The following is a 24559-nucleotide window of genomic DNA, read 5'->3' on the forward strand; positions in this document are numbered from 1 at the left end:
TTTTGATTTAATGAAATACTTTACATTACACTATTACAGTTCAAAAAAAAAACATTTTACCATCCATGAACGACCTATCCATAACGCATGCATTGAATTCCATTTCTTTTTCTTTTTAAATTCTTTGGCTCTGTTTTGTAGTGCAAATTTCAACTGGATATAGTTTTTGCATCCATCACTTCTGTAACTAGAGTTTACACTCAGCCTATTTGAACTCCCATCATCCATACCATGCAAATGAAATTTATGCTGCAAACATACTGAGCCTTTGGCTTCAAATCCTTCAAATAATTCCTTTTACCTCAAGATTCATGTGGATGGCCGCCTATCCATCGATCAGGTGCTGGCACATTTCATCCAGAGAGACAAGGTTTAAAATCCAGTGTAAATGGTAAGTACACCATAGTATGACCAGTTTATGGGGAACAGGGAACTGTTAGAGCCTGTCAAAACAAATTCATGGAAGGAGGGTGTTGGAGGAACTTAGGCATGGGAGATATGGTGAAGGATTAACTGAGAATGTTCACATTGACTGACTGACTGTTTAAGCTTGTTTTCTAGAAGCCTAGAACATCAAACATCAAAGTTTCTGTTTTCTTTTTTCCATTTATTATCGTTTTAGCTTTCAATTCTACAATAACAAAACCCAGCAAAAAATTGGACAAGTAACAAACAACAAAAACAAAAACTCACATTCATGTATCAGTTCTGAATCTGGTACAGTAAGGAACCTTGACTCTTGTCATCGTGGGGATAAAGAAAACACACAAGGCTAGACCTTCTTTTGAGGTCCTTGTTGGCTCCTTTCCTTGTGGTCAATGATTTAATTGCCATGAACTAAGATAAGTTCCTCTCGCGCATCAGAGCTTCTATCTTCTCAACATCTTCTGGAGCATCCACACCATGAGCATCGTGGTCCACCTTGATCACCTGCAAGGATTTTTTTTTTTTTTTTTTTTTGAAGAAAAGGTAATGTAACAGTCATAAATCTTCTAGTAACAGCCATAAAATCATGACTGAGTAAAAAGGACGTGGGAGTATCAGTATAGAATACCATCCTCTTATGCAATTATGGTTGCTAGGAACTAAAAAAAAGGCTTATATCTATTGTCAAGGACTTTGAGAGGGAAGAGGAAAATAAATGTACCAAAACTTTCGCATGGTCATCTGGACATGAAGCCAAGACAAGTATTTTTTTATAAGTAAATAAGAAATTTATTAAAGAAACAAAAAGAGATTACATACAACTATACAAGGTTGGCAAGTTCATTCATCAAATAATAATAATTATAATAATAGTAAGGGTGGCAAGTTGTCACCCGATTACACAGACCAACTTAAGACTGATGAACAAACTCCACATTACGTATTTGAAAACCCAGGATCTCCCCTAATCTATTTCCAAGTTCCACCTTTTCTAGCTGTCTAAAATCTGGTAGGATCAGCACCCAATCTGTCACAGCGCTGCCCACAGCCACAAAGCTTACAGGATGGACAAGATGGTTGTGGCCAAGACAAGTATCGATTTTATATATAGTAAAAATGCTCATATAGACCTTTTGAAAGATCTTGGTTTTCAATGACATCACTAGTTTACTAGAAAACGACAGCAGCAGTAAATGCATGTGAGCTGTGGGATACAAAAAGATTAGATGCCAACTTTAATATTATATCTCATAGTAAACTGTATTGCCTCTTTAATCTTATATAAAAAATCATTCCTCTACATGAGGAGCCTGGGATAACCTGTGAATGACACAAATTGTTCAGAAACATTAGGTGACAATATAAAAAAAAAAAATTCAGAAACATTCGGAAATGGCTTCGCTTTTAAGAGTGAAAGTCCATCTTTTAAGATAATTACTTGCAAAATTTTGTAATTCTCATAAAATATTTGCAATATGTGGTTATGTGTCTTTGTGTGTGTTTCTGTGGATTAATAGGTATAGGTCTGCCTTTTAATCAGGACCATCAGGTTCAGTAATAAAACTATAGATCATATTTTAATGGGAGGTTTGACCTTCTTAGAAGGTCATCAGTTTAATTAAATGAAACCTGCTTACCAAAAAGAATTTAATGGAACCTATGGTATTTCCTAGGGTCCTATATACTCGAGAATGTCTTCATGGTCAAAGTTGATACTGGGGTTTCCTTGTCTAAGATTACAGATAAGCACCTCGTCAAGTATGAGCAAAAAAATCTGTTCTGGATGTAAATTTTTAATGCATAATTATGCAACTTAAAACTAGGTATTATAATGAAAGCTTTTCCACATTAAATTAATTAAAAAAAGATGTGAATAAAAAAAGCCAAACAAGAATTTCTGAAAATCCAAAAATACCTTCATCTTGTATCCATTTTCAAGAACTTTGAGCTGCTCTAAATCTTCTTCTAGTTGTAATGGCGTAGGTGGAAGTTCTGGATATATCTTTAAAAATTTAGTATCATAGCTCTGGTACACATGATAAGCAGCATTAGCAGCAGGCAAGCGGTGACTCCAGAATGTAATCAATGTAATGTACATAACTATGCAGAAACAGATTACTTTAAAAACAGGTTAAAACAAAAAGGCATTTGAAAAGAACATTTACTATGATACCTGGATACCAAGATGAAGTAAATAAGGAAATTTTGGATTTAATTTGCCAGACCTGTCAAATGTTCAGAGACATGGATAAATACATAGATGATACTGAGCTGTAAAGGACACTATGCATCATTGTAATTTGCAACCAATACCAAGCATACAAGGTAGACTCACTTGTTATAAGGAATCAATCCCCTTGAAAAATATATTGCATAACCACGATTATCCACCACACATTTCACTCGATTTGGATCAGATGCATCTTCAGGTTTCAAAGATGTAACAGCAGTACTAAAGACTGCATCAGGTGCTCCCTGTAAAAATCATTATATACCTCGATCAGTTTAAATTAAAATTAGAAAACAAGAATATAAGACAGAAACCATTCTAGGTAACGAGTCATATAACTTTGGGCTTCTGAAAGGAAAGGGGAAAAAACAAATTTCATGCCCAGATGAGCTGGAACATCTTAGAGGAGTGGATCACCAAAGAAGCAGAAGTAGTTGATAGAATGATTTCAGAAATGACAATATCCTGGGAGATTATGAAGTCTAAAGAAGATCAAAAGATCTAGGACTTTATAGATGCCATGTGTCTCATATTTGAATATAAGACAGAACAATATTATCTTCCCTTTTTGACTATTATTAATAAGCACTCCAACATCACAGAAACGTTGTTTTGTGGTACTGGTACTGTGCAAGCACTGTAAGGTTATACATCTTGCACAATCAAGTTATTAGTGTTGCACCCCACGACTACTGTACAGTAAGCTTTAAATCTTGCATACATGGGGTGCAAGTGCAACATTTACAGCCTACCATAGAAAGAAGCCAAACATTGTCTAATAAGATTAGGCATCACAAGTCCTCAAGAAACCATCATAATACCAGAAAAAAATAACTACCTGTAGAGCTTTGACGACCCCATCTATTATCTCAGGTTCAATAAGAGGCTCATCCCCTTGAATATTGACAACAATATCATACTTCTTCTCAAGCTTTTGGAGTGCCTCATTACAGCGCTCTGTGCCTGCAAATGGAACTAACATTACAAACAATTCTAAAGAAATTTTATAAAGTGTACACACAAGACCCTACCATTTTGGCAAGATTCCGAAGTCATTATGACATCAGCTCCAAATCCCCAACAGCATTCTGCAATCCTTTCATCATCCGTTGCCACAACTAGTTTCAGAAAAAAAAAAGGTTAAACCAACAAACACAAATACACACACAGACTGGGGGGGTGGACATGGATCTTCCTTTCTCAGCAAGCATACCTATGTGGTCCAACGTCGTTGCCAGCTTTGCTCTTTCCCATGTTCTCTGTAAAGAAGCAATTAAAGTAAATCATTGAAGATATGGGAAATTCAAAACTCTTTTTTTTCTTTTTTTGTGATAGCATGCACAAAACTTAATATCATGAAAATGCTTAGAGAAGAAATGTACATTGAAAATCTATTCCAAAATGATGAAAAAAGTACAGCATATTTAACCTGGCCAGACCATTTTTCTCCTATTCTCCTTCGTCTGAGTAAATCCAGTTTTAGTAGGTCAAGTTACGTAGCTTAAAGCAAATGGTCCATAAATCTCCTTTGAACTCATCTGGAATTAAACTTTGTGGTCATGTAATTTGAAAAGCTATGTGCAACTGATAACCGTGGCTAAGCATAACCTTTCCAAATGAGTGACACAGAGCTGAAAAATATTTTCTGTAAATTCTGAAACACCCTGAAACATCCTGGTCTAGTTTTCAATGCTTCAGAATTCAGAAGTACCCAAATGGATACCCATTAATGAGATCAATGTATCTAACTTCCTAGGCAGCTAAATGTCAGTATCTAGACATTCCCTACCACTCACAACTGAATTTCTACATATCATGCAACAGATTGACCTCCTAGATTTTTTTATTTTCTTTTACTTTCATTGCTTCCCATAAAAATCCAGCTACTCAAGTATGGTTTTGATTTACCTTTTACATTTTACAATTCAGCAATTCATGGATTCTATACAACCATTGTCATTTTCCTATAATTTTCATATTTCCCTAACTTATACGTGAGCGTACAAGATAAAAAAAAAAAAAAAACTGAGACAGCTTTCTCTCATTAATGCACACTACGCAAAAAATTGAAGTTGCAGTAAAAGTCTCCACTTAAATTTCACCTCAGAATTATAAATACTTCCTTAGTAAAGTGAAAGAAAAGTCAACAATCATATTTTATGTACCAAACTGTACGGAGATAAGGTTGTGTTTGGGGTCGTGTATTTATGAGAAAAAAAAATGGCCTGGTTGCAATTTTGAAATAGTTAACTCTCAGGCTTATTTGAGCCCGTTGATCGGGCAGAAAAGGGTTCAGAGAGTGAGGAGAGAGATTTTCCATTTTTTGATAATCACTGAGGGGAGAGATCTAAGCTGCAAGTTTTGTATCCTATTCTAGTTTTCTTAATGGATGATCTTCCCATTTCGCGTATATAGGCTACCGAACCGAACCACATTAAACCTTCTAGTTCTATTTTCTGTTCTATCACGTTCTCTGCTGCTGGTTTACACCAACCCGCATGCACGCATCCATCACAAGAAGCAGATTTGTAATGCCCAAAATCCTCATTCAGCTCTACTTTTAAGTATTGTTGGTCTCGGACCCCAAAGGCATTATGGACACAAAGGCAATTCAATAGAACTGGAAAAGAACAACGAAATTTAAAAACAAAAATTGGAAAACCAGATCTGTAACAAATAAAAGGAAGTGAGGAAGTGAAGGTTGATGGTTTGAAGATGACTGTAACAAAAAATAGTAAAAATATATGATAAAAGGGAGAGAGAAACTTATTAGTTTGAGAGAGAATTAGTAGATGTATTCTGTCGTTTCTCTCAGATGTATCGAAGCAGTACAGAAGGGAAATATTTATAATAGATGGAGTTGGTTGAAGGTGAACCGACTTACATTGGACTTAGACTGACATTAACTTACCTTGGGAGAAGAATCAAATAACTTTGGAACTAACTAATTTTGGAAGATGCAACGACTCACATTGGAATGAAACAAAACATTGGAAGAGAGCTTAACTTTATTGTTCTTCAAGAGAACTGATTCAATGACTTCTGAAAATGTGTAGCAACATTTAATACTCCTCCTTGGTGCACATTTCAGCAACTCCAATCATGTCTCGTAACAATTTGAACTTGCCTTTTGGTAGTGCCTTTGTGAATATGTCAGCTAACTGTTCTTCAGTTTTGCAATGTCTGAGTTCTATTTCTTTGTTTCCTTCAGCTTCTCTAATAAAGTGATACTTGATGCCAATATGTTTGGTTCTGCTGTGAAATATGGGATTCTTTGCCATTGCAATAGCTGATTTGCTATTGCAGTAGATTTCAGTAGCACCAACTTGTGGTTCTCCCATGTCATCAAATATCCTTTTGAGCCATATAGCTTGGCTCATTGTTATTGCTGCTGCAATATATTCTGCTTCAGCTGATGATTGGGCAACTGTTGCTTGCTTTTTTGAAGCCCAAGAAAATATCTCTGATCCAATTGTGAAAACATAACCAGATGTACTTTTCATGTCATCTACCGAACCTGCCCAGTCACTGTCTATGTAGCCAATGAGCTTAGAGTGATGTGTGACTCTGTACCAAATTCCATAGCTCTTTGTACCTTGCAAATACCTTATTATTCTTTTAGCTGCTCCATGGTGGACTTGACTTGGATTCTACATGAATCTTGATAGTAGACCAACTGCATACATGATGTCTGGTCTTGTAGCAGTTAAATAGAGGAGACTTCCAATCATACTCCGAAATTGTGATTCATTTGCCTTTGGTGAGCCATCTTCCTTTTTGAATGCTTTAGTGTTGCCTAATGGGGTGGAGACTATTTTGCATCCCTCCATTTTGAATTTCTTCAAAAGAGTTTTTGTATACTTCTTTTGTGAGATGAAGGTCCTTTCTTCTTCTTGTGTTATTTCAATTCCAAGAAAGTAGTGCATTAGGCCCAAATCGGTAATCTCAAAAGTCTTCATCATGTATTCTTTAAACTTCTTAACCATCTTCTCATTATTTCCAGTATAAATGAGGTCATCGACATATAGAGAAACAATGAGAGTGTCATTTGTACCTTGAGTCTTGATGTAGAGTGTTGGCTCACCATAGCTCCTCCTGAATACTTGCCCCAAGAAGTAATTGACGATTCTGCTGTACCAAGCTCGTGGAGCTTGTTTTAAGCCATATTTAATCTAAGAACTTTGTCTTCTTGTCCTTGCACCACGAACCCTTGAGGCTACTCCACATAGATTTCCTCCTTAAGATAGCCATTGAGGAATGCTGATTTCACATCTAGTTGAAAAGTTTTCCATTTCTTCTGTGCAGCTAGTGCTATCAATGCCTTGATTGTGTCAAGGCGAGCAACTGGAGCAAATGTCTCATTGTAGTCGATACCATATTGTTGTGAGTATCCTTTGGAAACTAGCCTTGCTTTAAGCTTCTGGATTGAGCCATCTGAGTTAAGCTTTGTCTTGTAGACCCACTTAACTCCAATAGTGTCTTTGTCTTGTGGATGATCCACAAGCTCCCAAGTCTCATTTTTTTTATCATTTTTATCTCTTCATTCATAGCTTTTCTCCATTTTTCTTCCTTAAAAGACTTCTTCAAAGCTTTCTGGTTTTATGATCATCAAGTTGCATGTTTCATATATTTCTGTTAAGAATTTAGTTCGCCTTGGTGGTGAGTCCAGAGTAGACTGTGAAGCTTGTTCCGGTTCTGATTGTGTTGGCGAACTGGTTTGATCATGATCTTCTTCAATTCCTTGACTTGGTAATAGGGGCAAGTTGATAGTCTTCCTTTCAACTTCTTTTGTCTCCCAATTGTATGCAACATCCTCGTCGAAGCTTATATCTCAACTGATTATGAGTTTTTCTTTTCTTAAGCCATAGACTCGATAGCCTTTTGATTGAGTGCTATAGCCTAAGAAGATTCCTTTCTCAATCTTCTCGTCCAGTTTGCCTCTTTTCTCTTGTGGGACGTATGTGTAGCATATGCACCCAAAAACTCAGAGATGCTTTGTTGATGGCTTTTGCCCACTCCAATCTTCAATTGGTGTCCTATCTTGCACAACTTTAGTTGGACATCTGTTGAGCAGATAAACAACAGTGCTTACTGCCTCTGCCCAAAAAATTTTGGGAAGACCCTTTTCCATGACCATGGCTCTTACTGTCTCCATAACTGTTCTGTTTTTTCTTTCAGATACTCCATTTTGTTCTGGAGCGTACCCGACTGTGAGTTGATGCTCCATGCCTTCATCTATTGAATTCATTAGAAGTATATTCTTTGCCTCTATCACTTCTTATGGTCTTGATGTTGTGACCACTTTGCTTCTCGACACGGGCTTTGAATTTTTTAAAAATATCAAAAACCTGCGATTTTTCTCACAAGAAATAAACCCATGTCATTCTAGTATAATCATCAATGAAGAGAATGAAATAACTGTTTTGATTATTTGATGGAGTACGCATTGGACCACAAACATCTGTATGAATTAACTCTAGTGGCTCTTTGGCTCTCCAAGCCTTGTCGGATGGGAAGGGTTGTCGATGTTGTTTTCCGAGCATACACCCTTCACAAACATTGTTGAACTCCTTGACAGCTGGTAGGTCACGCATCATGTTCTTCTGCTGAAGAATCTTTAATCCATGGAAATTAAAGTGTCTGAATCTTCTATGCCATAGCCACGACTCGTCCACTTGTGCTTGCATTGCTATATAACTTGCATCACTCCATTGAATGGGAAAACATCTGTTTTCTGTCATTTTTGTTTTTGCAATTTCAAGGGACTTGTCTTGCTTGTCATAGATTGTGCAAGAGTTTCCCTCAAAAAGTAAAGAGTAACATTTTTCAATCATTTGGCCCACACTTAGTAGATTTTGATCAATGTTGGGAACCAAAAGTACATCATTTTATGTATTCCTTCCCTTGTTTGGTGTCAACAACAATGGTGCCTTTGCCGGTTGCTTCCATGAAGTCGCCATTACCAATTTTGACTTTTGCCTTGATTTTATTAAGACTATGAAAGATGCTTTCATTTTTAGTCATGTGGTTACTGCACCCACCATCAAGATACCAAGTATCTTTTTTTTTCTTCTATTGCAGAATGACAAGCATAAAAGAGATTATTTTCCTCATTTTTCTTTTCTGAAAAATTAGCTTGATGGGTTTTCTTCAATCTACAAGCTTTTTCAACATGGCCGAATTTTTTACAATTTTGGCACTGTGGTTTTCCTTTAAACCAGTAATCTTTCTCCAAGTGGTTTCTCTTCTTACAAATACCGCATGAAGAATACTTGTCATTATTTTCTTTTGGTTTTCCTTGTAACTTTCTCCCATCAACTTTTGGTTTATGAGACCGCAGATTAACTTTAGACTGAAAGGCAGACTCAACCGAATTTTCATTCTGCCTATCACGCCTATTTTCATATGTCTCGAGAGAGCCCATTAATTCAGTTGGTGATAGTGTTTCTAGATCCTTTGTTTTTTCTATCACCGAAATTATTGCATCATATCTCTCTGTACAAGAGATTAGAATTTTTTCGACTATTTTCTTGTCAAAAATAGTCTCCCCATATGCTCTCATTTGATTTACTATTTCTTTTATTATAGAATAGTAATCTTTTGCAATCTCATTATCCTTCATCTTAAGATTTTCAAAATCCCTTATAAACTTCTGCAATTTAACAGTGCGTATCTCAACAGTTCCTTGAAACTCCTCCTACAGTGTATCTCATGCTTCTTTTGCAGTTGATGCGCCCATGATTCGAGGAAATATCTCCTCAGCCATTGCTTGCTGCAAGCAGAATAGTGCTTGACAATCCTTTTGTTGATTCTCTTCATAGATCTTCTTTTGATTTGCTGAAAGAGTAGAAGTATCTTCAGCAATGCAGAATCCTTCCTCAACAATTTTCCATAGACTGTGACCGAAAATAGGTCTTCATTTTGATGGACATAGTTTTCTCCATTGAAAATTGGAAGAGAAAGAGTAGAGCGATTGGCGTCAGCACACATAATGTTTAGAAGAAATCACGCCCAGAAAATAGATTGGACAAAGCTCAACAAAAAATAGTAAAAATATATGATAGAAGGGAGAGAAAGAAACTTAGTAGTTTGAGAGAAAAAATTAGTAGATGTATTCTATCATTTCTCTCAGATGTATCTAAGCAGTACTGAAGGGAAATATTTATAATAGTTGGAGTCGGTTGAAGGTGAACCGACTTACATTGAACTTAGGCCGACATTAACTTACCTCGAGAAGAATCGACTAACTTTGGAACTAACTAATTTTGGTAGATGCAACGACTCACATTGGAATTGGAATGAAACAAACATTGGAAGAGAGCTTAACTTTACTGTTCTTCGAGAGAACTGATTCAATGACTTCTGAAAATGTGTAGCAACATTTAATAACGGTCAACAGCTACAGCATTAAAGTGAAAAAATAAACAATGCAATACCAAGCTGACCTTGTCTTGGAATGTGGTTTAATTATGATAAAACAGAAAAAAAAATATATAATTCAGTAAAAAAAAATAGTGATTAAGAACTCAAGAACAAAAAAAATGTATAAATAGAACCGAAAATAAGGGATCTGAGTATACAAAATGAAATGGCACCTGGATCATGGGCTTTCCGAGGATTTGAGCGAGGGGCTTGCCTTCAAATCGCGAGGAAGCGTAGCGGGCCGGTATTATTCCGACAACCCGGCTTCGGAATTTGCCAAGTCCAAGTAGACGATTGGCGAAGACGAAGTGAGCTCCGACTGCCGCTGCTATTGCAACTCCGGCAACCAAACTATGCACGATCCATGCTTTGCTGCTGCTCCCTGATTCAGCAGGAGTACAAATCGGCATCTGCTTCATCCTCTCTTTTCGAGATCCTCTTCCCTTTCTTGTTCTCCACGGGAGCAGAAGGGAAGGGTCGGAATGCAAGCGTTCACTGATCAGTAGTTCGCTATTTTAATGAGAATTGAGAAGAGATGAATGGGCAGCTATCCCTGTCCCTGAGAAGATATGCCATACAGGCTTGGGGTCGACCCTTTTTTTTATGGGAAAATTTGCTAAACAGTTAAACCTCCCCCCTGGATTATCTGATAATTGACAATCACCTAAACCTCTTCTGGGTTTTGAATAGTAAGGTCAAGTTTGGCAATACGAAAAAAATAATTGATTATTTGAATAAATAATTATTTTGAGTTAGGACCACGCCAATAATAAAAAATAATTGATTATTTAAAAAATAAGTCTAAATTATGAGAAGCTCGAAATAAGCACTAACTTTTCAAATAAGCATTTCCAAAGTTGGCATAAGCAAAAACCTTCCTTTCACACTCACGGAGACAATGACTTAATGCCTTTTCTAATAGTTGGGTTGAGGCCTGAGCCCATACCGAGGTCAAGTTCATCTTATTAAGTCAAACCCAATCCACCTTAAAAATTTGATGCATTCAGATTGGGCTCAGGCTTGGGCTGTGTGTATGAAGATACATGTAAGGGTTAAATTCTGACCTTAAGTGCCTAACATGAAAAATAAAAAGTGGATAAATTGGGCAAATTGGTTTCACCATAGATGCACCCCTATTTATTAAGATGGACAATTATTGAATTACCCATATACTTAAACAAAAAAAAAATCCCAGGATAAATATTTAAAATAAATGCAAATGTAGTTATACTTTGATACCAATTTTGCTTTCCAATCCCTTTAGAAATTTGTGGCTTTTTATATTTTAAAAAATAAAAAAAACAATCAAGTATTACTTATACCAATTCAACTTCCTAAGAAAACTAAAGGCCTCTTTGGTTCATGGGAATAGGGCCTGGAATCAGAATTGGAAAGGGCCATTCCAATTCCAACTGCTTGGTTAGGTGGAATTGGAATTCCATTCCCATTCCGAGTGGAATAGCATTCCCCTATTTGAGGGAAATGGTCATTCCCTCCCTCTCCCTTGGGAATGAAATCCCATTCCAATTTATTTCAATTCTTGTTTTGATTCCTATTTGTACCAAACAAATTATGGAAATAGACCATTCTAATTTCAATCCCAACACACTTTGATTCTGATTCCAATTCCAATTCTAATTACAAACCAAACGAACCCTAAATATAATCACTCACTTTAACACCACCTCCCCCATTGTATCTCTTCTAATAATTATGAAGTTAGGAAAATTTAGGTTCTGTCCGCCTCAAAAATTTTTATTGATTAATTAGTTTTATTTACCAACACCTCCATCCCTGTATAAGTTAATGTAAATATAATTATATTTTGGGCCAATTCAGTAAAATGGGATTTTAAAGCATTTTATTATCATTTCCCGTCGCAAGGAATAAAGGAAGAGAGGTTTTTGCATATTTCTTTAAAAAAGTGTAGTGGAGGAAGTTTTTTGCTAATATGAAAAAACCAAACAGATTAGGTATTTCTGACCTTGTATTGGCTCAAGTTTCATAATTAATTATCATCTTTTGTTAAAATATATAGAGAGAGGTTTAAGTGATTTTTGAATAATACAGGGGTGTTTACGTAATTTTCCTTGTTTAAATTGATTCACTTTCACAAGTGAGGGATGAGATTCGAGAACAAAGCAAGTCAGCAACCTAAAAGGGTTCACAAGCTCCGCCAGAATTTGCCACCTGTAAATTCCTACATCCAAACCGTGGTTGACAATATAGAGAAAGAGATGTTAAAACTTAAAATCATCAAATGCCATTTTTTTTCTTGGGTAAATTATAAAGACCCCTCTATATTTTGTTTTTTTTTATAAATACCCTCCTGTAAAGACCCCCTTCTATTAGTCTTCTGTTGAAATTTATTGTTACAATATTTTTTAATTCTCATACTACCCTTGGGAGAAAAACACTGTTATGCAGATTTCCGAACTCCTCCCTCTCTTTCCCTCTCTTTGTCTGGAGCTGAAAACCAGAAACATTTTATAAAGGAAATGTTCAACTTCTAGTGTATTCTCTTTTTTTCCTGATCCGCAACCACAATGAAAGTTGTGCTTTCTAGAACCAGTTCGGCTCCAGTTCAGGCATCTATCATTCTTAGTTCAACGAAGACACTCTCTACGATCAGGATTCAACCACTGGAATCTTGTTCTCCGATAAAAATAGGAAAACTGGGGTTTCTTTGAGGTTGTCGCTACATTTCGACATCAAAGACAAGAAGGATGATACTTCGAGGAGGATTTGACAAGCATTGTCCAAAACCAACATGATCTGGTCGATTAACAAAGAATCAAGCCTGTTGTCTCAGTTGAATGGGGCCGGATCTCGGTTTTCTCCTGGAAGGATATCAGATGTGGAAGGGCTTCATGAATATGCCACAGATCGATCTAGAAGAATCAAATGGGCAGCTATGTATAATTAATAATATAAAAAGAAAAGTGATCAAATAGATTTAGAAGCTATGGTAGGAGGATCCTATATGAGATTTGATGAGGGCGGATTTGGCCCTCCAGTGACATTGTGACACCTGGCACCTCGTGACAACTAGGTGCAGCCTCGCGACAACTAGACAGCTCGCCACTAAATGATGAGGGCGGATTTGGCCCTCCAGTGACATTGTGACACCTGCCACCTCGTAACAACTAGGTGCAGCCTCGTGATAACTAGACAGCTCACCACTTACAGGCAGCACACCATCATGTAGCCTGGCAACTTAGACAACTCGCCACCTTACAGGCAGCTCGCCATTCTGCAGCTTGGCACCTTACAGACAGCTTGCCACCCAAATAGCTCAGCACTTACAGGTAGCTCGCCACCATGCAGCACTTATAGACAGCTCGCCACCCAAACAGCTCGGCACTTCGCAGGCGACTCGACCACCGCATGATAATTCCAAGGAGCTCACCACCGTACCCCACATTTTACGGGATTATGACTTGTAACGGCTATATTAGCTCACCCACTCCTCGATTCAGGCGGGAATGGGCAACCTCACCAGTTGGTGGCATTACCCCCACCTAACACGAAAATAGGTCCCATCACAGTGGGAATCTAGGAACTGCTCCACCAAACCCGCGAGGACTCCAGTATATAAAGACCTCACCCCCTAAGGGCGAAGGAGAAGGATGATGAGAAAAAATGAGGAAAAATGAAGGGTGATTTCTACTCTCTAGCTCTCTCATTCTCTAATATCATTTTCAGCTCACTATTAAGTGCTGACTTAGCCATCGAAGTGTCCCCGCCAGGTAAACCACCTCGGGTTCTCTGATCCAGTTCTTGCAGGCAACCAGTTCCCGCCGTCTACAAAGATGAGCAGATCATCTCCTACAGGGAGCAGTCAGGTTGCACTACACTAGGGAGCTCCACTTTAGCCTCTAAGTCATCGGCCACCTGGGAGCAGACGGGATGATGAGGTACTTAGCCAGAAAATAAAATGATCCATGACCGGAAACGGTTACATCAATTAGCGTCGTCTGTGGAAAAACGCTACAAAAAGCTAAGTTCTCATTCTACAAAATCTAAGTTCTCATCCTACAAAAGGCTAAGTCCTCTTCTCCCCAAAAGTTAATCTTCAACTGGCGCGTGGCCTAGCACGGCCTAGCGCGACCTGGCACGGGCGTCAACCTGGCGGCCTGGCCCAGGTGCGAACTAACAATACTACACAAGACCCAACCGCCTCGTCGGCATGGGCAAAATCAAGGAGAGTGGACCACGAGTCGCTCCCAGAGCCTAAGGGCTAAAGTACCGAACTGGCAGAAACCTCAGCACCCGGTCAACTCGACACCTCACAGGCAGCTCGGCACCTGGTCAGCTTGACACCTCACAGGCAACTCGGCACCTAGTCAACTCGACACCTCATAGGAAGCTCGACACCTGGTCAGCCTGACACTTCACAAGCAGCTCGGCACCTAGTCAGCCTGGCACCTCACTGACAGCTCGGCACCTGGTCAGCCTGGCACCTCACAGGCAGCTTGGCACCTGGTCAGCCCAGCACCTCATAGGCAGCTCGACACCTAGCCAGTCCGGCACCTCACAAGAAGCTCGGCACATGGTCAGCCCGGCACCTCACAGGCAGCTCGGCACTTCACAAGTCTTAGTCGCCTCCTTGGCATGGACACTTAAGACCCAGTAGCCTCTTCGGCATGGGCAAAGTCCAGGAGTGGACTACAAGTCGCTCCCAAAGCCTAAGGGCTACAATACTGCATAAGACTCAGTCGCCTTTTCGGCATGGGCAAGCAAGTCCCGGTCGCCTCCTTGGCATGGACACTTAAGACCCAGTCGCCTCTTCGGCATGGACAAAGTCCAGGAGTGGACTACAAGTCACTCCCAAAGCCTAAGGGCTACAATACTGCATAAGACTCAGTCGCCTTTTCGACATGGGCAAGCAAGTCCCAGTTGCCTCCTTGGCATGGACACTTAAGACCCAGTCGCCTTTTTGGCATGGGCGAGCTAGTCCTAGTCGCATCCTTGGCATGGGCACTTAAGGCACAATCGCCTCTTCAACATGGACAAAATCAACAAGAGTGGACTATAAGTTGCTCCCATAACCTAAAGGCTAAAGTACTGAACTGGCAAAGACCTCAGCACCTTACAGGCAGCTCGCTCTCAAGCAGCTCCCAGAGCCTAAAAAACTGAATCAGCGCTTACGAGCTCATTGAATTCTGACCAAAAGGAGAAATCTACTCCCTTCGCCGAGTTACTTTCAGCTCGGGAGTGGGGGGCAAATGATGAGGGCGGATTTGGCCCTCCAGTGACATTGTGACACCTGGCACCTCGTGACAACTAGACAGCTCGCCACTAAATGATGAGGGCGGATTTGGCCCTCCAGTGACATTGTGACACCTGACACCTCATGACAAATTAGGTGCAGCCTCGTGACAACTAGACAGCTCGCCACTTACAAGCAACTCACCACAGGCAGCTCACCATCATGTAGCCTGGCAACTTAGACAACTCGTCATCCTGCAACCTGGCACCTTACAAACAACTCGCCACCCAAACAGCTTAGCACTTACAGGCAGCTCGCCATCATGCAACACTTACAGACAACTTTCCACAGGCAGTTCACCACCCAAACAGCTCGGCACTTTGTAGGCGGCTCGACCACCGCATGATAATTCTAAGGAGCTCACCACCGTACCCAGCATTTTACGGGATTATGACTTGTAATGGCTACAATAGCTCACCCACTCCCCAATTTAGGCGGGAATGGGCAACCTCACCAGTTGGTGGAATTATCCCCACCTAACACAAAAATAGGTCCCATCACAATGGGAATCCAGGAACTGCTCCACCAAACCCGCGATGACTCCAGTATATAAAGGCCACACCCCCAAGGGCGAAGAAGAAGGATGATGAGAAAAAATGAGGAAATTTTCGGCCACGTACCAAAGTTTTGTGATGTAAAATTTTTTTGGCAAAGTACCTCGTTATTCGACCCGGTGGTGGCGTGCCTTTGTGACGAGCTACTTGGTGGCGAACTCCCTAGGGGAGAACTGATTGGTGACGAACTGCTTGGTGGCGAACTGCCAAGGGGCGAACTGCCTGGTGGCGAACTCCCTGGTGGTGAACTGCCTGGGGGCGAACTGCCTTGGTGGCGAACTGCTTGGGGGCGAACTGCCTTGGTGGCGAATGCCTAGGGGCGAAGTGCCTGGGGGTGAACTACCTGGTGGCGAACTCCCTGGTGGCGAACTCCCTGGTGACGAACTGCTTGGGGCGAACTGCCTTGGTGGCGAACTGCATGGGGGTGAACTGCCTTGGTGGCGAACTGCCTGGGGACGAACTGCCTGGTGGCGAACTCCCTGGTGGCGAACTGCCTGGCGAACTCCCTACTAGGCGACCGATGCCTTAGAGAATGTTGGAGCTCCTTGGTGCGGCGCAATCCGACTGCCCTCAGCATGAGGTGGTCTTCTTTCCTTTGTAGGCTGCGGGAGATGAGGGACCTGCGAGAACTTCATCTTTTCCTCCTCTTTGTAGGTGGCGGGAGCTGAGAGACCTGCGAGAACTCCATCCTTTCCTCCTCTTTGTAGGTGGCAGGAGCTAAGGGACCTGCGAGAACTCCATCTTTTCCTCCTCCTTGCAGGTGGCGGGAGCTGAGGGACCTCCGAGAACTCCATCTTTTCCTCCTCCTTGTAGGTGGCGGGAACTGAGGGACCTCCGAGAACTCCATCACTTCCTCCTCCTTGTAGGTGGCGGGAGCTGAGGGACCTCCGAGAACTCCATCTCTTCCTCCTCCTTGTAGGTGGCGGGAGCAGAGGGACCTGCGAGAACTGAATCAGAGATCCCGGGGGTATTTTCCCGGTGGGGGCTCTCCGATGCTTAAGTTAGCACTCTTATTGTAGAGAGCTTTGAAGATAATATGAGAGAGCTAGAGAGTAGGGTTACTTCCCTTTCTTTTTACTCCCCCTCCCCTTTGGGGGGTGAGGTCTTTATATACCGGAGTCCTCGCAGGTTAGGTTGGTGAAAAGCCTCCAAATGGTAAGACTCGTCGCATCCTGTCAGAACCGGGGTACGGTGGTGAACTCCTCGAGGTCGTCAGGCTGACACTTGTGTCAGGTGGCCAGGTCGGTGCCTGGGCCGGGTTGTCAGAGGGGTGCCTACGTCAGTCAACGGGTCAGTGTCTAGGCCAGGTCGTCAGGTCGGCGCCTGTGTCAGTCGGCGGGTCAGTGTCTAGATCAGGTCGTCAAGCTGGCGCCTGTGTCAGTCGGCGGGTCAGTGTCTAGGCCAGGTTCATCGGTGGGCGCCTTGGCCGGATCATGCGCTAGGCTGGTCCAAGTCGGCCAGGTCGCGCAGGCCATGCGCAGTTCGCACAGGCCGCGCGCAGGTAGCGCCAGGCCGGCCAGACTAGTGCCCAGGTGGGTCACCAACTCCATAAGTTTGTTGGCTGGGTGTTTTCCTAGTTGTCATGAGGTGCCACGTGTCACAATTTCTCTAGAGGGCCAAATCTGCCCTCATCAATAGCCCCCACTCCCGAGCTGATAGTAACTCAGCGAAGGGAGTAGATTTCTTTTGGCCCGTAAGTCAATGAGCTAGTAAGTGCTGATCCAATTACTAGTGTGGCCCGTAAGCTTTGGGAGCGACTCGTGGTCTATTCTTTTTTGACTTTGCCCGTGCCGGAGAGGCGACCGGGTCTTAAGCAGTAATGTGGCCCGTAGGCTTTTGGGAGCGACTCATAGTCTACTCTTCTTTTACTTTTGCCCGTGCCGGAGAGGCGACTAGGTCTTAAGCAGTAATGTGGCCCATAGGCTTTTGGGAGCGACTCGTAGTCTACTCTTTTTTGACTTTTGCCCGTGCCGGAGAGGCAACCGAGTCTTAAGTAGTGAGGTGGCCCGTAGGCTTGGCCTGCATCAGCTTCGTAATGCCGGTCACCTACTCCTACAAGAAGCTACTAGGGGCTCGACCTTCAGGGGCAACACCACTAACTTTAGGTTGCCAGCTCACACGGGAGCCTTGGAAGGCTCGACCAGTAAGGGCGCCTATGTAGTCAGTTGGCCGCCAACTCCCGCAGAAGCCACGAAGAGCTCATCTTTGTAGGGGGGGAACTTGCGGAGAGGACTGATGTGGCATTATCTGAATTGAAAGTAAGGTTGGTAGAGCTACTTAGTCCGTTAGCTCCCTGCATAGTCTCTGAGTTCATAAAAAATGTAAACTATAAAGCGCTAGCTTCAATTTCTAAAAAGTGAGGACTTAGTTTTGGCAAGATGAGAACTTAGCTTTTTGTAGCGTGTTCCCACAGACGGCGCCAATTGATGTGGCAGTTTTTTGCCACGTACCAATGTTTTGTGATGTAAAATTTTTTGGCAAAGTACCTCGTTATTCGACCCGGTGGTGGCGTGCCTTAGTGACGAGCTACTTGGTAGCGAACTCCCTGGGGGAGAACTGCTTGGCGACGAACTGCTTGGTGATGAACTACTTGGTGGCGAACTGCCTTGGTGGCGAACTCCCTGGGGGCGAACTGCCTTGGTGGCGAACTGCCTGGGGGCAAACTGCCTCGGGGTGAACTGCCTTGGGGGCGAACTGCCTAGGGGTGAACTGCCTGGTGGCGAACTCCCTGGTGGCGAACTACCTGGGGGTGAACTGCCTTGGTGGTGAACTGCCTGGGGGCGAACTGCCTTGGTGACGAACTGCCTGGGGATGAACTGCCTGGTGGCGAACTGCCTGGGGGCAAACTGCCTGGTGGTGAACTCCCTGGTGGCGAACTGCCTGGGAGCGAACTGCCTGGTGGCGAACTCCCTGGTGGCGAACTGCCTGGCGAACTCCCTACTAGGCGGCCGATGCCTTAGAGAATGTTGGAGCTCCCTGGTGCGGTGCAATCCGACTGCCCTCAGCATGAGGTGGTCTTCTTTCCTTTGTAGGTTGCGGGAGATGAAGGACCTGCGAGAATTTCATCTTTTCCTCCTCTTTGTAGGTGGCAAGAGTTGAGAGACCTGCGAGAACTCCATCTTTTCCTCCTCTTTGTAGATAGCGGGAGCTAAGGGACCTCCGAGAACTCCATCTTTTCCTCCTCCTTGCAGGTGGCGGGAGCTGAGGGACCTCCGAGAACTCCATCTTTTCCTCCTCCTTGTAGGTGGCGGGAGCTGAGGGACCTCCGAGAACTCCATCTCTTCCTCCTCCTTGTAGGTGGCGGGAGCTGAGGGACCTGCGAGAACTGAATCAGAGGTCCCGGGGGTATTTTCCCGGTGGGGGCTCTCCGATGCTTAAGTTAGCACTCTTATTGTAGAGAGCTTTGAAGATAATATGAGAGAGCTAGAGAGTAGGGTTACTTCCCTTTCTTTTTCCTCCCCCTCCCCTTTGGGGGGTGAGGTCTTTATATACCGGAGTCCTCGCGGGTTAGGTGGGTGAAATGCCTCCAAACGGTAAGACTCGTCGCATCTTGTCAGAACCGGGGTACGGTGGTGAACTCCTCGAGGTCGTCAGGCTGGCGCTTATGTCAGGTGGCCAGGTCGGCGCCTGGGCAAGGTTGTCAGAGGGGTGCCTGCGTCAGTCGACGGGTCAGTGTCTAGGCCAGGTCGTCAGGTCGGCGCCTGTGTCAGTCGACGGGTCAATGTCTAGATCAGGTCGTCAAGCCGGCGCCTGTGTCAGTCGGCGGGTCAGTGTCTAGGCCAGGTTCGTCGGTGGGTGCCTTGGCCGGATCATGCGCTAGGCTGGTCCAGGTCGGCCAGGTCGCGCAGGCCGTGCGCAGTTCGCGCAGGCCGTGCGCGCGCCGCGCAAGTCGCGTGTGCCGCGCGCAGGTCGCGCCAGGCCGGCCAGACTGGTGCCCGGGTGGGTCACCAACTTCGTAAGTTTGTTGGCTGGGTGTTTTCCTATTTGTCACAAGGTGCCACGTGTCACAATTTCACTGAAGGGCCAAATTTGCCCTCATCATTACCCTTTTTCTTTTAGGATCGAAAATTTGCTCTTATCTACTAATAACCCTTTTACGAAAGACTGAAAAGCGAAATAATATTTAAAATTGCTTGGATTTTATGTGAAAGTGATGGTCATTCCCCAAACAATCATAACAACGTCCCCCGTTCAACTTTAACAAAAACCCTTTCCATAGATTAAAGTTACAAAATTACCTATACATTTTATTAGAGCATCTTTCAATATAATTATTCAATATACTAGATTTATCACTTTAGACTTCACTAGACATAACATTTTTAACTTTTTATAGAGTAAAATTATTATATTCTTTTTTATCTAACTGAGAGTCTTTTTAATTAAAAGTAAAAATTCTTTTAGGGGATTTTTAATAAATTTTCATCTGAATTGATAGGTATAAGAGTAAAATAGGTATTTTTGAAAAATCAATATTGGCAAAAGAAAAAAGAGAGAGAGAAATATCAAACCTTGGGGAAAAGGGAGGTAACTACAGTTTTTTCAATGCCGCAGAGGAGGTTTTTTTTTTTTTTTTATGTGTGTGAAAATGAAACCTCAGGGTAGGTTTCTAATTGTTAGAAACTTCAGCAGAATGCCTCTGAAGGTAGATGGGGAAGACAAAGGAGCTTCATATCTGATAAGGCCCTATAGCTTTTCCTGAAACATCCTCGACTTCCCTTTTCTCAGTGGGGTCACATTGATTTGATGCAACCCCGCGTTCTAATTTTTGGGATCCTACATCACATTTTTTCCATTTCATCCCCCAATTTTACTCGAAACAAATAAAGGAAAATAAGAATATTTTCAGAATATTTCATTTTTCCCTTCCCCATCCTGCAAGGCCGCAACAAATGGAAAATATCAAATCAAACACAACTAATGAAACCAAATCAACAACAATCTATGTCTGGATTAAGGATTTTCCTTGGAATCCATTTCAATCTATACTATTTTTTTTTATAAGATAAATACAACTATTAATACTGTCTAAAGCCTTAACTAATTGGTCAAGAGTATGAGTAGCCTTGTTAATAGATTTGAAATATGGACAAAAGAAAACATCATTAATAAGAGACCTAGCCAAGAAAATTTTATCTAGCCAAATATTATATTTCCAAGAAAGAGAAATCGTTTTTCCATAACTTGGATGGCATTCTTGGCATCAAAGGCAGCGCACAAAGAACTCTAATCATTTTCTTTGACAAAACAAGAAAAGCTTTCCAAACTACACCAAGCTCAACCTTCACTTGATCACTAGAAAAACCTAAAAATATAAGGATGTAAATGGATTGGATTAGATTCGAATTGGGGTATATCTAAATCTTAATTTGATATATATTGAATCAATTTGGATCTTTTTCGGATATCAGTAGGGGTGATCTGAATTTGACTTTAATTCGAAATGGATCTTTTTTGTGACCTGACGAGGAAACTTGATAGGAGGATATCCAAATATGGCAAAATCAAGGCGGATTTGAATCCGAATAAGATCATAATTAGGGTTGTCCATGAAAATTTGAAAAACCGAACAACAAAATGCGGTTAACCAAACTGATCGATTCAGTTTTGGTTTGGAATTTTTGAAAAACCGAAGGACTGGTTCAGTTTTTGGTTAACCTACAAAAAACCGGCTCTTAGCCAAACTGACCGGTATATATATTTATATGTATTATATATATGTCACATATTTTCTATATATTATATATAAACATATACTTATATTATATTTATAATAATCTATTTATAAATATATTATATATTATATTTTTTAAATATTTATAATTTATTATTTATAATATAATATTATACATATATTTATATAATATATATTATAAATATAAAAAACTGTATAACCAAACCAATCAAAAATCGAAACCGGTAGACTGGTTAATCGGTGGTACCAATTCGGTTACAATTTGGAGAAATGGAAAAACCAGTACTACCGATTTGGTTAAACCGAACCATGGACACCCCTAATCATAATCCGGTCCATATGCACCCCTAAAAAAACCACCTGTTGCCAAAATAAAATTCTTAGATTCATAAAAAGATAATGTCCACAAGTCAACTTACCATAAATCCATAATGATCTACCTCCACCAATCCATTACATTTAATAATGAAGTCACCAAAGTAGGAGGGTTCAGAGTAAGGGTGACTATTTCAGCCCAAGCCCGCAAATTTTAGGGTTAGACTTGGGCTTAATACTTTAAGCCCAATCCAGGTTCAGTATGACCCGCATATATTTAAGCTTACACATTTTGTGTATAATGTATACATATGTATACATGTTATTTTACATTAGATTATATTTTTATATATAAATATTATAACATGACATGTATAATTTGTATTATATGTAATATTTTATATTATATAATGTATAAAATAAGTTTATATGCATGTTATGTCATTTAATATAAAATATTATAATTATGTTTTATATGAAAGGCATTGGCCCAAAATCAAACCCAGCCCAACCCGAGCCCGTGTAGACCTGGGTTAGGGCTTATGTTTCAAGCCCAAAACCCCGAGTCGGGCTAGGCCCGGGTCTAAGGTAAAACCCTTATCATAAGTACAAAGCCCGGCCAGGCCCGACCCATGATCACCCCTAGTTCAAAGCAACTTGACCCGAAGATGAAATTAGATAAATGTTAAAAAGAATGAGATTTATGAGAATAAGGGTGGGCAAAGACTCTTCTCATTGCAAACATAACATAATATATGGACCGAAGTTCATTACTAAACAACATCATTTCTAGCCCAAAGTAGAACACTACAGCTGGCCATTCTAAAAGCCTTGAGCACTCAGAAAAAGGGAGTTAAGCCATAAAATTAAAAGGCAAAACATCTAGGACACAAGTGACATGTTGAAAATCACTCCTATATGTTGTGTTTGGAAACAATGCAAATGGAGTGTAAATCCCGGTTCAGGGTAAATTTGCATTCTGGTTCACTTTTGCTTGTGTTTGGCAACATTACATTTATAAATTGACAAATGACAGGTCAATGCATATTTATATTGATAATAAGATGTAAAAGTACATCAATAAAAAATAAGTAAATTTGCATTCAAGTGGGCTTTTGATAAAAAAAAAAGCATATGCTTTATTGGAATTCATATTTGCATCTATTAGGGTTAAAAGTCTGTTTGGTAAGAAGGTAAATTTGTCAATGCAAAACTAACCCAATTTTGCAATTTATATGAACCGTTTTATACTCTACATATTTGCATTAACACTCATTTGCATTGTTTCCAAACACAGCCTTAATTCCAAGGACCGGAAAAAGAACATCTCTTGTAAAAGGAGATAAACAAAATAAATGAAAGAACATTTTCAACTTCACAATCACAAAACAATACAACTAGAATTAGAAACGATACCAAAAGTTTAAAACGAAGAGGGTTCAAGTAGAGTTCAAGGAGATATTAATAGGGTAGAACTAATTATTAATAGGGACAAAATCATAGACCAAGAACCATCCCAGTTAATAATCGGGTCTATGCCTGATAAATCCGATTGTACTGAAAGCTATATTTATTTTTTAAAATAATAACTTAAATTTTAAATTCTGATAATATAACTCTAATAAAAATTATAAAAAATACTAAATTATCTATATGTTAATAACTTAAATATTTTTAACTAATATTATTTTATTTATTATCTATCAAATACACCATTTAAAGCATAAAATATGATAAAAATTATAAGAAAATTAAGAAAATATTATATATTTAACAAAATAATCGGTTCTGAATTGAATCAGTTCACAATTATTGGAACAAAATTATAGAACCAGAACCATTACAAACTTATAATCGGTCTGACCGGTTCAGGTCCATTGGGTATACCCGATCCATTGACAACCGTATCTATTAATAGACTTCCATTCTTTTAAATACCAATCGTTGTTTTTAAAGTAACAAAAAAGATCCTTGCTGAACAAATTTTTATTCAGAAGTTTGACGAAAAATATGTTGGTTCCTAGAATGTTATTAACATCTTCATAGGAGAGGTCTAAGAGACCACCCCAACATTCCAACACCCAAGGTTTTGATTAATCAGATCCTTAATTTTCATACTTCTGTTAAGAAAGGTGGGAGGAGTTCTCAAGACATCTCAGTCTCTTATCCACTGAGAAAGATATTTGTTGGGATTTTCCTCATATAAGACTCTCCTGATAATAAACATTTGATGCTTAGAAGTTTTACCTAAAGAGAGTCATTGTTTCTTGATGGGGTCAAGTTGGTGTCCAATAACTCCGTGACACGTGGCAATTTAAAGGACACTTGATTGCACTGCATCGAGACCGGATCTGTTTCTCACACCTGAGGCGCCTCACAAACACATCCTATCATGCACGAGGAACATCTCCTGTATTTATTAATTATATTCACGGGAGATATTCCCAATGCACAGTGGATGTGCCTGTGAGGCGCCCATTTGTGAGGAGCAGATACTGTCACCACTGCATCGCGACGTGTGGCAGCATAACGCTTGACAGCACCTTAGAGGCTTGGAAATCACTAGTGGCAGTTTGACCTGGAGTATCCTAATAGTAGCCGACCTAGAATGGGCTCGAACTGGGCTGCTTGCCAAGGACATGCAT

General features: G+C 40.8%; 1 protein-coding gene across 2 annotated transcripts; it reads right to left on the reverse strand.

The window, feature by feature from the left end:
- Positions 1-573: 573 nt before the first annotated feature.
- LOC148875873 (3-deoxy-manno-octulosonate cytidylyltransferase, mitochondrial-like) lies at positions 574-10769 on the reverse strand. Of its 2 annotated transcripts, none has more exons than XM_088965545.1 (8): positions 10252-10769; positions 3870-3915; positions 3688-3774; positions 3495-3619; positions 2762-2901; positions 2600-2651; positions 2342-2452; positions 574-930 (listed from the first exon to the last, which is right to left on the reverse strand). In XM_088965545.1, the coding sequence occupies exons 1-8, from the start codon at positions 10495-10497 to the stop codon at positions 838-840; spliced, it is 900 nt and encodes a 299-aa protein (XP_088821671.1). In that variant the 5' UTR covers positions 10498-10769; the 3' UTR covers positions 574-837. The 2 variants fall into 2 exon arrangements, with proteins under 2 accessions (XP_088821671.1, XP_088821672.1); XM_088965546.1 differs by lacking the exon at positions 574-930 and adding an exon at positions 1238-1746 and having other exon boundaries at positions 10252-10736.
- Between the last annotated feature and the right edge of the window lie 13790 nt (positions 10770-24559).

Source organism: Nelumbo lutea, chromosome 1, assembly GCF_056320005.1.
Source record: "Nelumbo lutea isolate HS-2025 chromosome 1, American lotus-T2T, whole genome shotgun sequence".
NCBI classification, from domain to species: Eukaryota; Viridiplantae; Streptophyta; class Magnoliopsida; order Proteales; family Nelumbonaceae; genus Nelumbo; species Nelumbo lutea.